Here is a 21,215-nt window from a genome sequence, read left to right as displayed (position 1 = left end):
AAAAGAATTTATTAAAATTCTCGCCCTGCAAAGATAAAAAATGGATTATTATCGACAGAAAGTTTCTCCCACAGTTCAGATTTCCCTCTCTGTTTACCGTCTGCGCCCTCGGCTCATAAATACAATCCTTCCACTGAGCGACTGGAGGCAGAAATATTATTGATCCTGCAGCTAAACTTTCTAATGAGATCTAAAGTTTGTCTCTGTTCTTTGCAGCGTGCAGAAAACAAACCGTGCACGTTCGCACAAACGCGCGGCGCCCTCTGAAGCTCAGAGAAATCAAATGGAGCCGAGGTGCTCGCTGATGAATCTTTATGAGCTGATTTTATAAACCGAGCGCGGGAGAGCCGAGTGCGTGCAGAGGTGTCGGCTCCGTACCTCGTAGAAGTCTTTCTTCTCCTCCTTTATTTTGGGAATATCGAGCAGCAGACTCCACACCTCCCCCCGGAGCTGCAGGGGAATTCCTTTATAGACCCTCCTGACCAGCTGGAAGGAAGCAAACAGCAGGAGGTCATTGTTAGAGAGCGGAGCAGCTCACAAACACCCTGACATTTACGCCGCAGCTCAGAGCGGCCGTTTGTACAGGTTTAACCCTTTAAGACTCTTTGGAGCACTTTACACACTTTTTGTTCTTCTTTTTTGTGATAATTGTGTGTGTGTTGATGCATGTGTCCTAAATGTAGTCCAGATTGTGTGTTTGAGTGTAATCAGTGAATTTGCAGCTCAGCTCCTACAATAAGTCTGAAATACACTGTGGAAACTAAATAGTTACATTCAGACTGTTCAGGTCAAAAAATGCTCCATTGAAACCCATTCAAACTGACGTTTTTGATCCCACAGCCATCAGAGCAGAAAAACAGGACTTGTGTTATATTTTCAAAACCTATTAATTTCTTGCAATTTGCAGAACAGGAAAGAAAGAAAGCAAACCACAGGACAGGACGCAGCACAAAAAAGGGTTAAAATGTTATAATCCAATCCAAATTCTACAACATTTTTAAATGAAAACATCATAGTATCCTTAAAATGTAATTTAAAGTAAGTTTTGTATTATTTTTGTCTTCTAAGGTACCAAGAGAGTTTTTTTTTATTCTGACAAAACAAACAAACTAGAACTGCGTGTTTTTGGCTTTTTTTCCTCATTAAAACTCACAGTTGCATTATGTAAACAAACTGGCATTGATATGATTAAATTCTGAAAAATTACGTAAATTTTATGATTAGGACCGAAGTTAGTTCAAAATTTAAGTCAGTGAAAGCAGAAAATAATATTTATATGTAACATTTTAATGGCATTTTTTTCCATGGACATGTTTGTCCTCTAAAGTCAGCAGAGGAACTTTTTTTAAGGATGCACACATCTTGTTTTAAAATAATTTGATCTTTACATCGTGGCTGCATTGAGCCTGGCGGCTTTATATGTTAATATATATAATATATCTATATTTATTTGATATTTAAAGAGTTGTACACAAATGCATGTTTATGGCGTACAAAAACAGTTTAATAACTCATCGCGGTGTGATGGCGGGAAAGGTGAAACGAGTGGAAAAACCGTTTTCTCCGTTCAGAGGCTGCTGCTGCTGCAGACCGCTGAGAGCGACCGCAGCCTCCGGCAGCTCCTAAAAAAACGCTGCAGAAAAGAGAAAGCCATCGGCCGGGCTGCTGCGAGCGTGAGGGAGATGTCAGAGATACGAACGTTGTGTCTCCCGAGCAGAAGCGGAGGGCTTTGGAAGGTGAACCGAGACCATCTGGCTGGACCGGCTCCAGGAGGGACTGTGGACAGAGAGAGACTGCTGTGCATGCACAAACAGTCCGCAGTTATTCAGCGTCCACAAAGAGACGGAAAATCAGCCGGACTCACGGCGAGGAGGATTAAGTCCTAAACCCCGAACTGCCGGAACAGCAAAGCTGATCGGAGCAGCGAGTTCTCCGTCCACAGCTGTTAAAAGACAACCAGCCGAAACTGCAGATTCAGGACGGGCTGAGACGAAAACGTGCTGGACAGGACGGGGACGGACAGGTGATGGACAGAGAACAGACAAGGGACTGACAGGGGACACTTTTTGGGATTTTAGAACATTTCTAGAAGTTTAGAACATTTTTTTTAGGCTGTTTTTTTATTTTTATTTTTGGACATTTATAGGATTTCAAGACGTTTCTTAAATTATAGGACACTTCTCAGATTTTAAGACGTTTCTGAGATTTTAGGACTTTTCTCAGATTTTAAGACGTTTCTCAGATTTTAGGACATTTCAAGGATTTTAGGATGTTCCTCGAAATTTAAGACATTTCTCAGATTTTGGGACAGTTCTCAGATTTTGGGACAGTTCTCAGATTTTGGGACATTTCTAGGAATTTAGGACAGTTCTAGGAATTTAGGACATTTCTCAGATTTTAGGACGGTTCTCAGATTTTGGGACATTTCTAGGAATTTAGGACAGTTATAGGAATTTAGGACATTTCTCAGATTTTAGGACAGTTCTCAGATTTTGGGACATTTCTAGGAATTTAGGACATTTCTCAGATCTTAGGACGTTTCTCAGATTTTAGGACATTTGTAGGATTTTAGCATTTTCTAGGATTTCAGGGTGTTTATTTGATCATATAGAAACCGTGTGATCACCCCTTGTGATGTTGTCAAATGTCTTGTTTTGTCCCCAGTAGACACTTGAAGACATCACACCTGAAGACATCACTGTGGGAAGCTCTAACTTTAGTTTTGGCTTTGAAGAGAAAGTTATTAAGTTTCACTTTGAGTTCAGCTTTAAATAGTGTGACGCTGCTGTCTGCTGGCGGATTAAACTGCGCGAGCTGCGTGAGATTCTGGAAACTGAAGTTTTGATTCAGTTTTGCTGTTAAATAAACGAAGGACGTCCAAGAATTGTTTCATGGAGACGTGAAGACGAGCTGAGAGCCGATGAAGAGTGTGACACACATGATGTGTGTGTGTGTGTGCTCTTTATTAAAAGGCAGATGGTTTGTGTGTGTAATCTCAGAATTAATGACATTTGTGTGTGTGTGTGTGTGTGTGTGTGTGTGTGTGTGCATACACCCCATCAGTCTCCTGTCATCACACATGGGACTCACTCGTTTCTAGAGCAACAGTCTCTGTAATTAGACTCTGATGAGCGAGTCAATGGGAGCATCTGTTGGACTAATCATCCTTTGACTGTGTGTGTGTGTGTGTGTGTGTGTGTGTGTGTGTGTGTGTGTGTGTGTGTGTGTGCACTTAACACGTGTATCAACATTTACATTTCTGTGACTCCGCGCAGCTCGTCATTTTAACACATTCTAACTGAGAGATTTTTGTTTGTCCTCACACGTCCAGACGGTCAGTTTGTCCGTCTGACAGTCGCAATATTTGTCCCGACTTTAGAAAAAGCGAAGTAAAAACTTTTATTGGATATTCTTATTATTAATATTTCTAATCTAATTTCACCTGTTTTTAATATTCAAAATACAGTTAAAAATGATAAAACCCTAATTTTGAAAATAATAAGCTTTACATTCAGTGTAGCAAATTAAGCCTTTGAAACCTGAGCAAATCTTTTTTGTTTTGTTAGAAAGCATGCAGAGACGGCAAAGACATGGACTAAAAATTATCAAGAAATTAAAAGAAGAAAAAAGAGTCATATGAAAATTCCCTGAAAATAAGCTACGAATAAAAAGTAAAATAATAGCAATAAAATAAGCAATAAAAATTAATTCAATAATTTAAATTAAACAAAACCATATATATTTTTCTGTAACATAATTTTAAATATAAAATTATAAATATTATAAAAAATAGTTTTATGATGATAAATATAGTTTTCCCTATTTTTTTAAAATTCATAATTTTGTAATATTAAAAAATTTAAAAGATTGTTACCGACCAAAGTCCCAAACTGGATTTCTGCACAGCTGTTGGGGGGAGGGGTGAATGCCGGATAAATCAGCCCGAAACTCTCAGCTTAACCACTATTGCCCGTCACTTCTCTTTGCCTCCACAACACCGGCATGCTGTCTAAAATCACAAACCAGGGCAATATTAAGCGCTTTTTAGTTCTGTATGAAAAAAAAGCAAAGCCGCAGTAACGAAGGGTTTTCATTGTAGCAGTATTGTGGGATTTTTGTGTAAAGGGGGATTCTCGTCTCCGAGCCTCGTCTCTCAGCCTCGTCTCCGAGCCTCGTCTCCGAGCCTCGTCCCTGAGCCTCGTCTCTCGTCTCTGAGCCTGCAGCTCCACAACAACACAATTAATGTGCCACTTATTAAGAGGAACGGCGCCGCGACACAACATCAGTCTGACTCACTGATTCCACCTCACTGACGCCACAATATCATCACTGTTAGGCTAAACATCACCACCTCCGGCCAAATTCGACGAGTGTGGCGCGACAACGCTTCACATCTGCTGCGCTCTCTTGTTCTCTCCGACTGCGGGCGAAATGTTCTCAGCAGCTGGCAAAAAACAAAATAAGACAAGCGAGACCTGTTTCCTCTCTGAGCTGAAAGCAGAGCTGACGCAGAGGAAGAGAAACATCCCTGAAGCTTGAGAGGAGGAAGAATTAGAGTGTTGGAAGGACAAAACACTCGTCTGTGTCCTCGAGTGTGAACATTTCAGAGAAACAAAGACGCTGCAGAGCGCGCTCAGTGGCAGCCGCCAGTGAACTTCACATTTCAGAACATGCGAAGGAAAAATACGGCGAAAAAGCTGCAGGAAACAGCTCAAACTGCGGCTAAAAACGGCGCCGATGAACGCCGACATGACGGATACCCGCTCGAGACTGCAGAAGGCGCTCCTCTGCACCGGCTGCTGTCAGGACCGCTCGTGGTCAAACGAAACGAAAATGCCAAAAACTGCAGTTCCTCTCGTGTCCACTGGAGGCTGTCTCCATGGAAACGTACCAAGTAACGTCCAAAAATTATCAAGAAATTAGTAAGTCTGGAGATTTTCCCTCGTTTTTTTGTTTGTTTGTTTTTTTGATAATATCTATTTATCTTTCATCTCTCGCAGCTAATTTTCAGATCAATTTCTTGTCACATTTTACTTTTTTTGCAGCACAGGAAAACTGAAATTGATTTATTATTATTTTATTTATCAATGCTAGAATGTAATTAGGTAAATTTATACACTTAAGTACTGTACTTGAGTGCATTTTATAAAATTATCTGAGTTACAAAAAAACTATGATCAAGATTTTAAAAATATGATAGATCATGTGTTAAAGCATCAATTATAATATTCCAATAATTCATTTTATAATAATATTACTCTGAAGGGACCCCTCTGTATATTTAATTAAACAATTTATTTACATTTTGCTATTAATACTTTTGTACTTTTACTTGATTTTTTTCTTGAATTTTTTTGAGCATATTTGAGCTTTTTTTAAAAATTTTTTTTCTTTTTTCTTTTTTTTGTTTTAACGGTAGGTGGCGGTGAGTGTGAGAGGCTGACGGAGGATTTTAAAACAAACGGACTCACCTTCTCGCTGTTCTTGTATTTGTCCCAGCTCTTCAGCATCTTCAGCCACTTGGACGTCCTCTCCACCTCCACGTGTTTTTGCTGAGCGGAAACAAGAAGCGACACATTAAAAACGTCTTTCATTAGTATTTTTTTCTCTGCGTTTTCACAAATACCTCACCCGATTTTATCTATTATGCTTAAATTGGTCATTTGCTGACATTTCCAGGATTTTGGAACATTTCTAGGATTTTAGGATGTTTGAAGGACTTCAGCATGTTTCTAGGATTTTAAGACATTTCAAGGATTTTGGAACATTTTATTGGATTTTAGGACATTTCCAGGTTTTTTAGGACTTTTTAGGGATTTCAGTACCTGTCAGATTTCAGGAGATTTCTAGGATTTCTAGGATGTGAGGACATCTTTGGGATGTTTCCGGGCCTCGCCTGACTTTATTTATTAAGTTTAAATTGGTAATTTGTTGCGATTTCTTGGATTTTGGGACATTACTAGGATTTTAAGATGTTTGTAGGATTTTAGGGTCTTATCTGTGTCCTCTGTCGGGGGTGTGGGGGATCGTCCCCCGGCACTTTTTTTGATCAACAAGCTCTATGTTGATGATGTTTGAGGCTCTCTGACACCTTATAGAGCCTTAAAGCACAAAAACAATTCACAGTGTCAATCATTTTAATTTTACTGTGAATAGAAAATGTTTGGGGGGCCACCTGGTGCCCGATCACATTTGGCCCCCGAGCCATAAGTTGAGTACCACTGCTTTAGTTTCTTCAGAAGAAATGTTGCTTATTGATGCAATCTTTAATATTTGTTTTCGATGTGATGATTTCCTCTGACTGGAAAAACAAACAAATCTGATTTAACAGATTTTTGTATTTATATTTATTTGATTCTCCAGAAAAAGTAAAATATCTTATTATAATATCATTATTTGTAATTGGATTTATATTAAACACATTTATATCACAGTTTTCCAGATGAAATGCACAAAGAAATGTGCAAAATGAGGTTAAATTTCCTGATTTACAAAGTTGCAGAGTTATATTTTTGGACCATTAGATTCACAGATGGATATTTGTGTAAAATACAGTTTCTGAGGAATAATGAAGTAACTGACCTTCTCCTCCACGGAGTCGTAGGACGGGAGTTCATTCTCACTGAGGAGAGAGGAGGAGACAGAGAGAGCGTCACGTACGTGCAGCTGCAGAAAACCACAAACACTGAGTGATCAAACACTGAGCGACCTGCAGGTCGGCGCTCGTCTCGCTCGCTCTGACGGGAACATCAAACGTGACGGCGGTCACACAAACAGGAAATAACAGATTAGACGTCCTTCGATTCCTCGCCGCTTATCTGCGTCTCGAAGCCTGCAGGAGCGTTTTTCTTATGAAGACACTGAAGATTTTCTGAGCTGGTTCCTTCAACCGTTTCTTTGATTTTATTTTTGGTTTTGAAGTAAAACTGCGAGGCCTGAAATCACACTGAAAAAATGGATACCAATTAAAGCCCTATTTTTACATTCATAAATTCACTGCCTTTTTCAACGTTTTAAGGATCTGCTTTTTTTTGTTTTATTTTGTTTTTTCTTCTAACTTTTTTTAAAGTTTTATAAGTTTTCCTTGTTTGTTTGGTTGTTTTTTACTTTCCATTTTTCGAGGTTCCTACAGCTTAGGGCAGGTTAGATTTAAGACTTTTCAACGCCACTTGGGATAAAATTTAAGAGCAATTTCACAAAAACTAAATGAATAAAAAAGGAAATATGAACCAACATCAATAACTCAAGGCTCTGGACAATTTTGCCCAAATATTTACTGTAACATAAAAAAATGACGGAGGCTTTGGCAATTTTCGTACATAAAAAATAAATAAATACATATTATTATTATTATTATTATTATTATTATTATTATTATTATACTAATACTAATACTAATACTAATACTAATAATAATGATGATGATGATGATGATGATGATGATAATAATAATAATAATAATAATATAAAATTCTACAATGCAACGTCATTAAAAAGCATCCTGCTTCTCAGAGATTTATTTAAGAAGTCTGAACATAAATTAAGGTCTTACTTTTAGAATAATGAATTTAATGCATTTTAAGACTTTTTAACGAATGGGAAACCCTGTTTTTTTATTGTTGTTTTGTTGTTATGTAACTTTTTTTTCCTCCAATTTTTGGGTCATTTCTCGTTCAGTCGCTCGTCGCCCTCCTCCCATGTTTTTCAGCTTTCAAAGGGTTAAACAGTCAGATGACCCAGAGGGCTTCGTCTCTCCTCCTCCCGTCTCTCCCTGCGTGTTTCCATAGCGTCCGCGCCGGATCGTGGCGCTCTGCGCTCACACTGATGCCCTGTGATTGTGGCTAACCGGGCTGCTTCCTGTCCGCGCGCGCCAGCCGTTAAATATAAAACACACACACACACTCTGCTCTCAAACACACACACACACACACACACACACACACACACACACACACACACACACTCTCTCCTCTAAGACACCCAAACACACACACACACACACACACACACACACACACACTCTGCTCTCAAACACACACACACACACACACACACACACACACACACACACACACACACACACACACTCTCCGCTCACACACACACACACACACACACACACACACTCTCCTCTCACACACACACACACACACACACACACACACACACACTCTCTGCTCTCAGACACACGCACACACACACACTCTGCTCTCAGACACACACACACACACACACACACACACACACACACACACACACACACTCTGCTCTCAGACACACACTCAGAAACACACTCTGCTCTCAGACACACACACACACACACACACACACACACACACACACACACACACACACACACACACTCTGCTCTCAGACACACACACACACACACACACACACACACACACACACACACACACACTCCCCTCCTCACACGTGGAGCTGCTGTTTAAACTCTGGAGGTTTTTCGTTTTCAGATGAGGAATAATGACGGGTTGTGAAGTTTTCTTGAGTTCTTACTGAACGAAGCCGAAGCGGTCGACGACTTTGTACAGGTGGAAGTTCGTGTCCTCCCACGGCTCCACGATGGCCTCTTTTCCCTGGAAACAAGCAAAAAAAGAGAGAATTAAACTTAAAAACTGAAAAAACTTAAAAAGGATGCTCTGTACTGTCTGGGACTGGTCTTTAGTTATCAGAAGAGGGGGTGGATATCTTTTTTTAGACCATCCACAAGGCTACAAATATTTTGGATATTTGAAAGTCCAATGATGATTTCTGTTTTTACAGTTTCTGGCTGTGATACATGGTGTCATTTTAGCGATTTTTATTTTGGCAGGCACTCGGAGTTGTAAAGCATGTTTTCTTTAAAAAGCACAACACACTTTTAAATGAAAAAAAAAATGAAAGAAAGAACAAAAAAAAAACCAAAAAACAAAACACCAGTATTGTTGAAAGAAAAAAAAGGTAAAAAATTCTTAAAGAAAATAAATGGCCAACATGTTTTAAAAATCACCAAAAACAGACAAAAAAAACACTGTATATTTTAAAAGAAAAAATACCAAAAATTTTGATGGAAAGAAAAATGGCAAAAAAAAGTTCAAAGAAAAAAATACAAATATTTAAAAAAAAAAATAAAATTAAAAAATTAAAAAGATAGTTAACTTTGTTAAAATCACCAAAAAATTTAAAAGGGGAAAAAATTCCAAAAAGTTTAAAAGAAAAAGAAAATTTAAAAATAAAAAGATTAAAAGAGAAAAAAATTTCCAAAAATTTAAAGGAAAAGAAAAATCTTTTTTTGAGAAGACATCAGGTGTCAGAGTGCATAAACAGCATCAAAAGAGAGCTTGTTCATCTAAACGGAGGATCGCTCTCAGACTCCCCTACAGAGGCCTAGACTAAGCCCCCAAAAGTCCTCAAATCCTAGAAACGCCTCTGCACCTCGTCATCAGTTACTCTGAGAATAATCAGCCGCGTGTGTCATCGTGCAGTTTGTCTGCTGACGGTTTTCCTCTGAAATAAAGTGAACGCAGAATTCGCCCACAGATCCAGATTTCATGCCGCCCACGTTCTTCAGGGCCACAGAGTCGAGCTTTGATTGGCCGCTACATCAGGAGGAGAGCCACGACCCCGGCGCCCTTGGGAAGGTGTGTTGGCATGAGTGTGTGTGTGTGTGTTTGTGTGTGTGTAGCGATTAACAGGTGTGAAATGAACAGCCAGACGCACACCTGCGTCACCGTCTGACTCCAGACCTCCGAGAAACCGGCTCGAGTTAATTCACCATCATGGACCAATGACACAGAAAACCAACAATACGAGTGTGTGTGTGTGTGTGTGTGTGTGTGTGTGTGTGTGTGTGTGTGTGTGTGTGTGTGTGTGTGTGAGGGAAGATTATGTACAGAGGAGCAGGGAGAGAATATCAGAGTGTGTGAGAAAAGGAAATGATGATGTGAGAAAAGAGGACAAAAAGGAGAAGAAGAGTCGATGTGAAGCTCAGACGTGAAGAGATGTTGTTTAGATTTGACTTTCAAAGGTCCCGTGTGCACGATTTAGGGGAATATATTGTCAAAAATGGGATATAATATTAAATGTTCAGAATAATCGCCTGAAAATAAGAATTGTTATGCTCTGCCATTTTCTACAGGAGCCCAGAACGGACAAACCAAACTTTCATATCGGCTTCCTAGTCTATTTTCCTCCAACATTTTTACTTTTTTGGCCCCCGCTACTGAGGTTAGGCGAAATTTAGACGTGTAACGCACATTTAGTTGATGAAATTTCTTAAAGCTTAAAAAAAATTTTTTTAAATTGTTATTCGTTCTATGCAAGTATTTTTGTCAAAGCCACTGGAGGGGGGGTAGAGAGCTGCATGCGGCTTTAATTTGTTATTAATTTTTTTCTTTTAAAATTTTTGTTGATTTTTTATCTTGTAAATTTTTCAGGGATTTTTTTAAATATGTTTGCAATTTTTTTGGAATTTTTTTTATCCTACATTTGTTACATTTTGGCATATTTGTATCCCGGGGGATTTTGGTGATTCTGGCCACTATGTTTTTCTTTTTAAAAAATTTGGCATTTTTTTAAATCACAAAAAAATTAACCAAACAAATAAATGGATGAATTAATGAACAAATAAATAATAATTAATGAATTAATTAAATAAATATTGAATTTTGGGGGAGGGGGCCCTGCAGCTCCCTGAAGGACCCCGTGGCTCAGAGCAGATCTGATTGTGATGTGACACTTGAGGATGCTGTAAATCAGCTTTTTTGGCTCCGAAAATCAACAACCATTGGCCTCCACCCAAAACTACCGGACAGCAGTCAGACCTGAGTGAGGGAGTCATTCTGGAAAACAAAACTCTTCACTCGTGCACTTTCTGCAGAGACGAGAAATCATTTTTAATATCCGCACATGAACAACGGCTGAAGACAAACGGCGAAAACACCAGCGTGTGCGGTCGCCGTGATAACCGACCCCATTAAACCCCTCCCACCCCCGACAGCGACAACGACACTGATTTACCTCTGATTGTACCTCATTGTGCCACACACGCACGCACACGCACGCACACACACACACACGCCTCCATCATCTCCTCTCTCCACGGTCTCCTCACTCTTAATGAGGCGGCCTGATTGTGCAGCCTGCTGGACTAAATTAAAAAGCCTAATTTACAAACCGAGCGCGGCGGGCTGCTTCCACTGATACCGCCGAGCCGTCAAATAGAGGTGTCACTCAGGAAAAATACACACACACACACACACACACACACACACACACACACACACACACACACAGGGGCAAAACTATAGAGAAAATCACCAGATGATGTATTTTCCTTAATTTTATACACGATTATTATGCTTATTTTTATTAATAATGTCAGTGGGTTTTATTTTATTTATCCTTTTTTACGTCTTATGTCACGTACTCTGTGCATTCAGTTTTTATCTGTATTTTATCTTATTTTTACCAATATTCTCAGGCGGGTTTTATCCATGTGAAGAAGCATTTTGTGCTTTTTATTCTGGTTTTATTATGTTTTATTGCCTTCAATGTTTTCTCATGTGGAGCACTTGGTGCAAATAGTTTTATTTGTGTTGCACATTTCATAGAAAAGGGCAATTCAACGTGCTTTACAGAGCAATAAAGTCGAAAAACATAATAAAGATTTAAAATAAAAGAGAAAAGATATACAAAGTAAAATCAATTACTAAATCAAAAAAACACGTGCAGACAAGAGGTGCAAAGACAAAAATCTTATTTAAAATGATTTAAAATCAGATTTAAAAAAGTCTGCAGTCATTAGGGTGGAGTAGGAAGTGGACCTGAAAGTTTCTATACAAATAAAGTTTATTATTATTATTATTATAATTATTATTACTATAATATACGTAGAAGAATCATTATTTTGGGGGAAGTGTTCCTCTAATTTACACATCAGTTTCTGCTGGTTTTCTGCTGAATTTACTCCGTCTGAGTGTGGAAATATGAAAATGACAGCCTGAGTGACCTCGTGAGAGCGCGGCGCTGAATGTCGCTCGCTGTTATTATTGTGTTTGACGGGTAATCGGGCGGTGATTCGTGGAGGGATTTCACCGCCATGTCGAGCTCTGACTGACCCCAAAAAAACAAACAAAGAAAACCATTATTTTGAGCTACAACTTCAGCAAACCATTTCTCAGGACGCAGTGTGTCCTCTGCAGACCGGAGGAGTGTTTAACTCACCTTGTCATATTTGGCGACTATCTCAGCGCGCTCCTGGTCGAGTTTCACCGCCGCATCCTGCTCGGTTTCAGACGCTGCGGAGGACACAGAAGAGAGGCGAACGATTATTCAGAGTTTCAACATAAACGTTCAGAAACAGCGATCACAGAAATGATTTCAGGCTTTGACACAAAGTCCAGAAAAGAAAAAAGTCTGTTTTACGTGTTACGTCTTTGTGATTGTGCAGCAAAAATAAGAAGATGTTTGAGTTTAATGAAATTAAAGGTGATAGGTGTTTTTCATTTTAAGCGCCAGTTTCCAAACAGCGAACTAAACTCTTTTTGGAAAATAACGAGGATTACCGCCACATGGAGAGTCAGTTCAGTTTCTGAACAATGACCGTGTCACCATGACCTTGACCTTTGACCACCAAAATCAGTTCATCTCTGAGTCAACTTTTGTGCCAAATTTAAAGAGATCCTGTTGAGGTGTTCATGAGAAAACACAAGAGCGAGATGAATGCAAACTCACCTTGACCTTTGACCTTTCGTTGCTGACACTTTGTTTGGAGTTTTTATTCAATAAATTATATCGGCGATCATTAAAATAAAACGCAGATGCAGATATCGGCCCCCATTAATCAGCCAGGCCAATAATCTGTCAACCCCTAATTAATCATAACTGCTGTCCATCTAGAGTGACCTGGATTAGATATAAAGGTATATAAAAAATACAATATATAACACAGATTAAAAAATAAATAAAATATAAAAAATAAAATTTATAAAATATATTTTAAAAAATATTAATAATATCAATTAAATAATATTATAAAATACTATAATATAAATAATTAAAATAAAAGAAAATATAATATAAAAATATATTAAAAATAAAATATAATATAACGAAATTAAAATTATTTTTATATATATATATATATATATATATATATATATATATATATATATATATAAAATATGAAAACAAAAATAAACTGGAAACAGCTCTATCAAACTCTTCTTAATCTCTTAGCATTAAAATGCAACCCGTCTTCTTTCTAGCTTCCATGTTGTTCCCGTTTTACGATCTCAAAGCTCATGAACACAACAAAGTCGGAAAAATGACTTTCCAACTGGAAAACTCGGCCGTCTGACCGTCTGACACTTCATGAATGCAGCCGCCTCTATTACATTAGCATTGAATAAAAAACAAGTAAAACATGCACACACTTTATGACAGACTGTGGTGAATGAATGTGGGCCACAAGCTTCGCTTCAAAGGTAAAAGAACAAAGTATTTTAGTAAAAAAAAGTTTTAAAAAAATTATAAAATAAAATAAAAAATCAGCCAAAAAAGTGCTTTGAAGGGCCTGTCAGTCTGCAGAGCTGTTGTTGCTTCTCGCTGCTCGCACATCTGATTATTCTGTCATCACACACACACTCAACGCTGCCTCAGAGCGCCAGGACCGTGCGCTGACGTGGAGAAAACACACACACACACACACACACACACACACACACACACACACACACACACACACACACACACTATTCTCCCAGGCTGAGGTCAGGATGACACGCCCGCCTCACCAAGCTTTTCTCTTGCTGGTTTGAAGTGTGTGTGTGTGTGTGTGTGTGTGTGTGTGTGAGAGGAGCTCCTTTAAACTGACAGCTGTGATGACACGGAGACGTCACGCTGGCGCTGAAAGCTTTTCTCTGTTTGCTGACCCACGTTGTGCGAGTGCGAATGTGTTTATCGCTGTTGCGACACACACCCTGATAACACACACACACACATGCACACTGCAAACACACACCTCTCACCTCCCTCACGTACTAAAGGACTGTAAATCAGCGTCCCCACACACACACACACACACACACACACGCACACTTCCTGGATGAGCCGACCATGAGAGGCTCCAAACGTCGGATGTGTGTTAACAAAGCTGGCACACACACTCTGTGAAGTGGGGTCAGGTTGTGTTTGTGCTTAATGTGGTGAGCGGCGGCACGTAGCCACGGAGGCGTTTAATGAATCACACCGACAAACACCGAGAGGAGACGCTGAACCAGACTCGACGCAATGAAACTATCAGAATAATAATTAACGATAACAATAATAATAATAATAATAATAATAATAATAATAATGATGATGATGATGATGATGATGATGATGATGATGATGATGATGTTAATAATGAAAATAACAATGATGATGACAATAATAATAATGATGATAATAAAAATAGTAATAATAATAATAATAATAATGAAAATAATGATGATGATGATAATAATTATCAAAAATTCAGACTTTAATCTGTTTCGAGCCCAATTATGTTAAAAAAAAATAAAAAATTAAAATAAAAATTGATGGTTAGAATTCTATGATGGCATATGAGGGCCACCTTAGATTTAAAAACAACAACAAAAAAAAGGTATTCTTCTGAGAAAAAAAAACAGAATTTCCCAGATTAATGGTGTTAATTTACAAAAAAAAGTTTTCTTGTGCGACATTCAGGCACCTTTCACAAGCATTTAAAGCCCTGAAAACAAAAACTTTCTTACTTTCACAACAGGCAATGAGCAACATGGCATACGATATCACGCAAATTGCAAAAAATTGGGAAAAGGTGATTAAAAAAAGTTAAAGATCAGCTCAGGTTTTTTTTTTAAAGGAGAGAGAAAATTATTAGAAAATTACTTTTGGAAAAATATCCAGAAAACTATAATTTTGAACTTATAATTATGTATTTAATTTTTTTTTTTTTTTTTGGTTCTTTTTTCAGGTCACTTCCTTGTTTGGTATCGCTTTTATTATTCCAATTTTCAGGTTATTTTATTGCAACTTTTGATTAATTTTGGGTATTTTCTGGGTTCAATTGAGTTAATCTCAAAGTACTGCTGACCTTTTGCTTTTAAACAGCGTCACTGAACCTCAGCTGTGTCATTTTCTTTTCTCTCTGACAGAAATCGACTCAGGTTTTTTTGAAAGGAGAGAGAAAATTATTTGGGAAAAATATCCATAAAACTATAATTTTTAGGTTAAACTTATTATAGTAATATATTTACAAATATTCATTTTATTTTATTTTTTTTTAGTTAATTTGGGGTAATTTCTTGTGAAACTGAAAAAGAAATCAAGCCGATATTTTCAGGTTTTAAAGGGTTAATCTCAAACCTCTGCTGACTTTCTCCCTCAAACAGCAGCATTAAGTCCCAGTTGTGTCATTTTCTTTTCTTTCCGACAGTTTTTCGTGTCTTCACAGGAAGTTTTTGACTCCGCTGGTTCTCCGGCTTCCTCTCGGGGTCTCCGGGGTTCGACGGGAGGAACTGGAATTCCAAAACGCTCCGAACAAACATGCTCCTTATTGAGCCGGCTGGCATTTTTATGACAGGATGGTGTGTGTCAGTGAAAGACAGCGAGCACACACACACACACACACACACACACACACACACACACACACACACACACACACACACACACACACAGCGGGGGGAGGAGACGCTGAGGGGGGGTCAGGGGGGTCAATGCTCAACAAGGCAAACTGTCTGCAGCAAATAAACAAATACAGTAAAGCTCTTTTCTGCTGGGAGTTCCTCCCCAGGAGGCCCCGCGGTTCCCATAGTGAGCTGGAGAGGAATTTGGGAGGAAATGGGATTCGTTTTTTTCTTTGCGGTGCAGCTCAGCATTAACGCTGAAGCCTCGCAGACATATTAGTATTCCACTGCGGCACGACTTAAGCTAAATGCTATTAGAGCCCTTTTCATGCTTCGCGGATCACGCCGGCATCCGTGACGGAGATTGTGGGCCGCGTGCGTGTTTTTATTTGTGGCCGAGGACTCGTGGACGGTCCGCGGAGTTTAGTGGAAAAGCCCTTTGAGACCTGAAGTTTACGGCCTGTTTTATCTAAACGGCTCTGAAATGTGTTTAACATCATGTTCCTCTAAAGAGGGCCAAACGCCGCACACGAGAGGTTAACGGCGCTGCAGAGTTTAATTACTTTAGCAGTTTAAGTAATTTAGTTTTTGCAGTTAAATGAGGTACTTTCTGTCAATTAAGCCTTTAAAACATCAACAAACTGCTTGATTTCTTTCAAAAGCAGTAGGAGAAGGCAATGAGTAGCAAAGGAAGAAATGAATCAAAAAATAGCAAGAAATTAGTAAGAGAAAATTACATGAAAATTAAAATAATAAATTAAAATAAATAAATACAAAAATAAAATAAAAAAGACAAACAAGGCAAGCAAGACTTGGAGAAAAGTGCTGAAAAATATGATATCTCCATAGCATCATTTTAAAAGTTATTTAATTTTTTTAATAATTTTTTTTTCCTTTTTTCCCTACACATATTTTTCTTTTTATCCTTTAGAAAAAGTTTTTTTTCTGTTAAATTAGATCCTTTTTTGTCAATTAACTCTTTCAAACAAAATGCTAGATTTCTTTCAAAAACAGAAGACGGTAATGAGCAGCAAACGAAGATGTGACCCAAAAAATTGCAATAAATCAGTAAAATAAAATTTCCCTGAAAATTAATTGGGGAAAAAAAAACAAAAAACATGTATTTCAAAATAAAACACCAGAATGATGTTACATACTTTGGTAGCTGTGAGAAACATGAAACATCACTTTAAGAAGAAATAGAGGTCAAAGACACGAATTAACCAACGAAACTACATTTAAACAGCATGTGAGGTTTTACTGAAGAGAAGCCGAGCGTGTTCGATTCCTCTCTTCCTCGCCATCCTTCACTTCGAGGTTGGAAACCTCCCACTGAGTTGACCTTTCACCTCCTTCGCTCTGAGCTGCTCGTCAGTCCCCAGCAGCGAGGACACCGTCAGCTCCGGCTAACTGTCCCCGTCCTGCAGCGATTCAAATGTCCCTGTCTGTCCAGCTGGACTAATTTCCCCCCCGCTTCACTCTTCATGCTGCATTCAGGTCACGTGGGATTTTACAAACGTTCGTGCAGAAGAAATCACGCGAAACAATCATGACTCGTGCAGAAATGAGGAAGTTACAGGTGTGACTTCCTCCTGCAGGTTTACCGCGAACAGGTGAGGCTCTTTTCTCACGCTGCAGGCTCTTTTGTTCCCGAATCCAGCAGCAAACTGTGATGTTTTCACTTGTCAACAGCAGAGTGACGAGCTGCTGCTGCACATTCAGAGCCGTGCTGACGGAAAAACGCCGACAGAGGCATCAAAAAAGAAACAACGGTTTGTAACATAACTGTCTAATATTTTTAATATTTTTCTTTTTATACTTTAGCTTGTCAAATGTGTTTAACATCATGTTTCCCCCAAAGAGGACTGAACTCTGGTCACAAGAGGTTAAAAGTAGGGAAAGTGTAATTAGAAGTTTAAATTTGGTCCTTTCTGTCAATTAACCCTTTGAAGCCAAAGCAAATTGACTTAATTTCTTTCAAAAACATGGGAAGAATGCAGAAATGACACAAAAATTAACAAAAGAAATAGGTAAAAAGTACAAGAAAATTACCTGGAAAATTAGTAAAAATGAATAAATAATAAATAAATAAATGAATTAATTAAAAATAAATAAATAAAAAAAGACTTAGATCTACAGGTCTAGATAAGTTGAGGGTTTATTTTATCACTATATTATTGCTTTTTTTTAATTTGGAGAAGAAGACAATAAGCAGCAAAAGAAAAAACAACACAAAAATGAGAGAAAATTACCTGAATACTAGTAATAAATAAATAAATAAATAAAAATCAAAAAAGAAAGGTAAGCAGGACTCGAGAAAAATAATGGAAAAAATTACATTACATTTTAACATAATTTTAAATATTACAGTATTTTACTTCGACAAAGTTTATCTGTATGACAGTGAAATTACTTAAAAAATCATTTGTTTTGGGGCCGCTGCAGCCCTCGTCTCACCGTGATAAAAAAAGCTGCTGACTGTATGGAAACGACTTCAAATCCTCTCAGAAAAAATCCTGTCAGATTTCTTTCTGTTTGCATCATTCTTTCACTAAACGTCCTTGAATCTCAAACGCTCTCAGCAGCGGCCGAAACACTGCGGCTGCAAAGTTCAATAAAAAACATTTTTCTTTTATTCTTCACGGTGAGAAAAGCCTCAGCTGGACTTTGCAGGTAAAATTTCAGAAACATCTATTTCTGCTGCAGCGCGGGCCACGTGACAGGCAGCAGGTCATTTTTTGTTTTATTTGTTTTTGGGGTTTTTTGTAACATTTTATGAATTTCTTGTTTTCTTATTTTCAGGTAATTTTTTGGTAACTTTTTACACATTTCTGTTGATTTTTTGTTGATTTTTCTTATTATTTTCAGGTAATTTTATTTTTTCATTGAAATCTGACCTGCACAACATGAATTCAATGATGCAAAAGCAACGCTGCTGATTTAAGTTGAACTGAAACATGCAGCACCTTTAAACCATGTGACAGGAAGCGCTGTGTGTGTGTGTGTGTGTGTGTTTGTTCCTCGTTATCACTGATGTTAATGAGTAGCGCTGACAAACGCCGGCTGTAATCACAGCCTTCCTCTGCGCTCCTGAAGCCTCCTCTGGCTGCTGTAATGAGCCCTGTTTGTTCTGAGCGTTCAGACGCTCCTCGCAGCTCTCTGCTGCTCTGAAAACACGTGTTTATGTTCTTCTCTCGCTCGCTGCACAAAAACAGACGTAATAATAACAGTAATGATGGCGGAGATGCTGACGGGAGACTCGGTTCAGCTGTGGTGCGTTCAGGGTCACACCACAAAAAATTAATAAAGGCGACCAAAAAACAACATAAAATAAAAAGGCCTTAAAATATCATTGATTTGTTTAAAAAAAAAAACAAAACAAAGGAAAATATCCAGAAAATTAAATTTATAATTCTTAGAATTAGAGATTAGATTATTTACTGTACTTTTCTTAAGTCTTTTTTTTTTAAAAGTTTTTAAAAAATATATATTTTGAGGTCATTTTCATGGAACTTTTTTTAATTTATGTTTTTTAATATTTTTTCTTTTTTTGCTCATTTTCAAACTTTTTTCTTGTAAACTTTTACTGTTCTCTTGTTGATGTTGTTTGCTTATTTCTGCAAAATTTCAGTGACTTTTTAAAATTGTTCTGTTGATGTTTTGTTTATTTTCTTTTTTTTTTTTTAAATGAAGCCCTCCACAATTGTAAACATACACACACACACACACACACACACACACACACACACACACACACACACACACACACAATGAAGTCACTGGCTCCACAGTAAACCCCTGACGAGGCGACACTCGACAGCTCATATTATCTGTTATTATCGTCCCTCAAAAACAGTTATCTGTGTCTCCAGTCCGACCTGAACTCGACCGCACGTTAACATGTTGGCACGCAGCACGCTCGGGTCAGACGAGTCACCCGTTAAACAGCCGATGAGGCGACAGCACGTCTTTATCTGCACGCTCACGTTGGCGTTCTAACATCAGAGCGTCACATTTGGGAGCAGAGTCACAGTTAGCTGTCGAGCGTTCGTCTCGTCGCTCGTCTGCAGCTCGGCGGGCGACATCATCTGCTGTTTGTGTCGACTCACGTCAACAAAACATCACATCTCTGCTGCTGCACGAACGCTTATTTATTCAAGTCATCACGTCAGCAGAGCTTTTATTTAGCCGCACTTTTCCGAGTGCATGCCCTCCAAAACAAGGCGGTGCTCTTAAAAGAAAATATTTGCTGATTTTTCTTTTCTTTTAGAATTTTTGGCATTTTTTTTCTTTTTTCTTTCCGATTTTTTTTCTTTCTTTCCGATTTCCGATCTCCAATTTTTTGGAGATTTTTAAAGAAATTTGGTGTTTGTTTGTTTGTTTGGTTTTTTTTTGGGTTTTTTTTTAAAACTTTTCTGCTATTTTTCTTTTAAGTTTTTTGATGATTTAAAAAAATAACTATATTGATCAAAGTATGGGTAATGTCTGACAGAAACTCAAAAAATTTGTACCAATATTTATTACCTTTAAATTTGTAGAGCAGATCTAATTCTTGGAGGATCATTTTAGAGTTTTTGGAATTATTTCTATGAGTTTCCATCACTGCTGCAACTTTTGATTATTTCCATTTTGGTTAATCTGCAGATTTCATGATTAATCAATTAATTATTTAGTCTAGAAATTAAAAAAAATCTTAAAATACCAGAGCTCATAGTGACGTCTTTACCAACCAAACAACCAACAGTCCAAAACCCAAACCCGAGCATACATTTACTATTTTTGAGGACAAAGAAAAGCCGACAATTTGGCTTGAAAAATGACTGAAATAATTGATCGATTATCAAAATAGTTGTAAATTAATTTGTTTTTGATTGACTGATTAATTATCTAATCATTGCAGCTCTGCAGCTCGCAGCCACATGAAATTAAACATTAAAACACGGCAGAGCAAAACAAACCATCGCACAAGTTTGACACAAACCCACTAAAAATCACATGAACCAGTTAAAGCAACAACAAATTTAACACTTTGAAACTTAAGAAAATTAGCTTGATTTCTTTCAAAAACATCAGAGAACAGTGAGCGGCTGAATTAGAAATGGCCCGAAAATCTCCAAGAAATTAATAAGACGTTACAAGAAATGACTGGAAAATAAGAAAAAAAGAAAAAAGTAGAGTAAAAAGCAAACATGCAAAGAAACAAGAAAATAACCTCAAGAAGGTGCCAAAAAATAAAAAATATATTAAAAATAAATAAAGTAAAATTAGTAAAATAGTAAAATAAAGTAAATAGTTTCCTGAGTAAATAGTTTCTCATTTTTATTATTTCCATCCACCTTTTCCTTCTTTTTTTGGAGTTTGTGGGATATTTCTTGCCCAGTTGCTCATCATGTTTTTCTCAGGTTTCAGAGGTTAAAATGCTCGTGAACGGCGTCTAAATGCAGCACGAGACAACTGACGACAGCTCAGGTGTTAAAGGGTTAAGTGTTCTTTGAACTTAAAAAAATCTGGCCGAGAATCAAGTCTTGAGCCGTCACATACCAGAGGATCAAAAAA

At 37.8% G+C, this 21,215-nt stretch overlaps 1 protein-coding gene across 3 annotated transcripts in view; it reads right to left on the bottom strand.

Annotated features, from left to right (window-relative positions):
* The window catches only part of usp6nl (USP6 N-terminal like), a 110,291-nt gene that overhangs the window by 41,134 nt on the left and 47,942 nt on the right, over positions 1 to 21,215 (bottom strand). For all 3 annotated transcript variants that reach the window (XM_088072967.1, XM_088072965.1, XM_088072966.1), the window contains 5 exons: positions 12,229 to 12,302; positions 8,521 to 8,600; positions 6,583 to 6,622; positions 5,472 to 5,552; positions 379 to 486 (listed from right to left, as the gene is read on the bottom strand). In XM_088072967.1, the coding sequence (XP_087929093.1) occupies positions 379 to 486; positions 5,472 to 5,552; positions 6,583 to 6,622; positions 8,521 to 8,600; positions 12,229 to 12,302 (383 nt within the window). The remainder of the gene's footprint in view (positions 1 to 378; positions 487 to 5,471; positions 5,553 to 6,582; positions 6,623 to 8,520; positions 8,601 to 12,228; positions 12,303 to 21,215) is intronic.

Source organism: Plectropomus leopardus, chromosome 22 (assembly GCF_026936395.1).
Source record: "Plectropomus leopardus strain MGB_pleo_1.0 chromosome 22, ASM2693639v1, whole genome shotgun sequence".
Taxonomy (NCBI): domain Eukaryota; kingdom Metazoa; phylum Chordata; class Actinopteri; order Perciformes; family Serranidae; genus Plectropomus; species Plectropomus leopardus.
The sequence above is the reverse complement of the archived record's forward strand: the minus strand, read 5'-3'. Positions and strand labels throughout refer to the sequence as shown.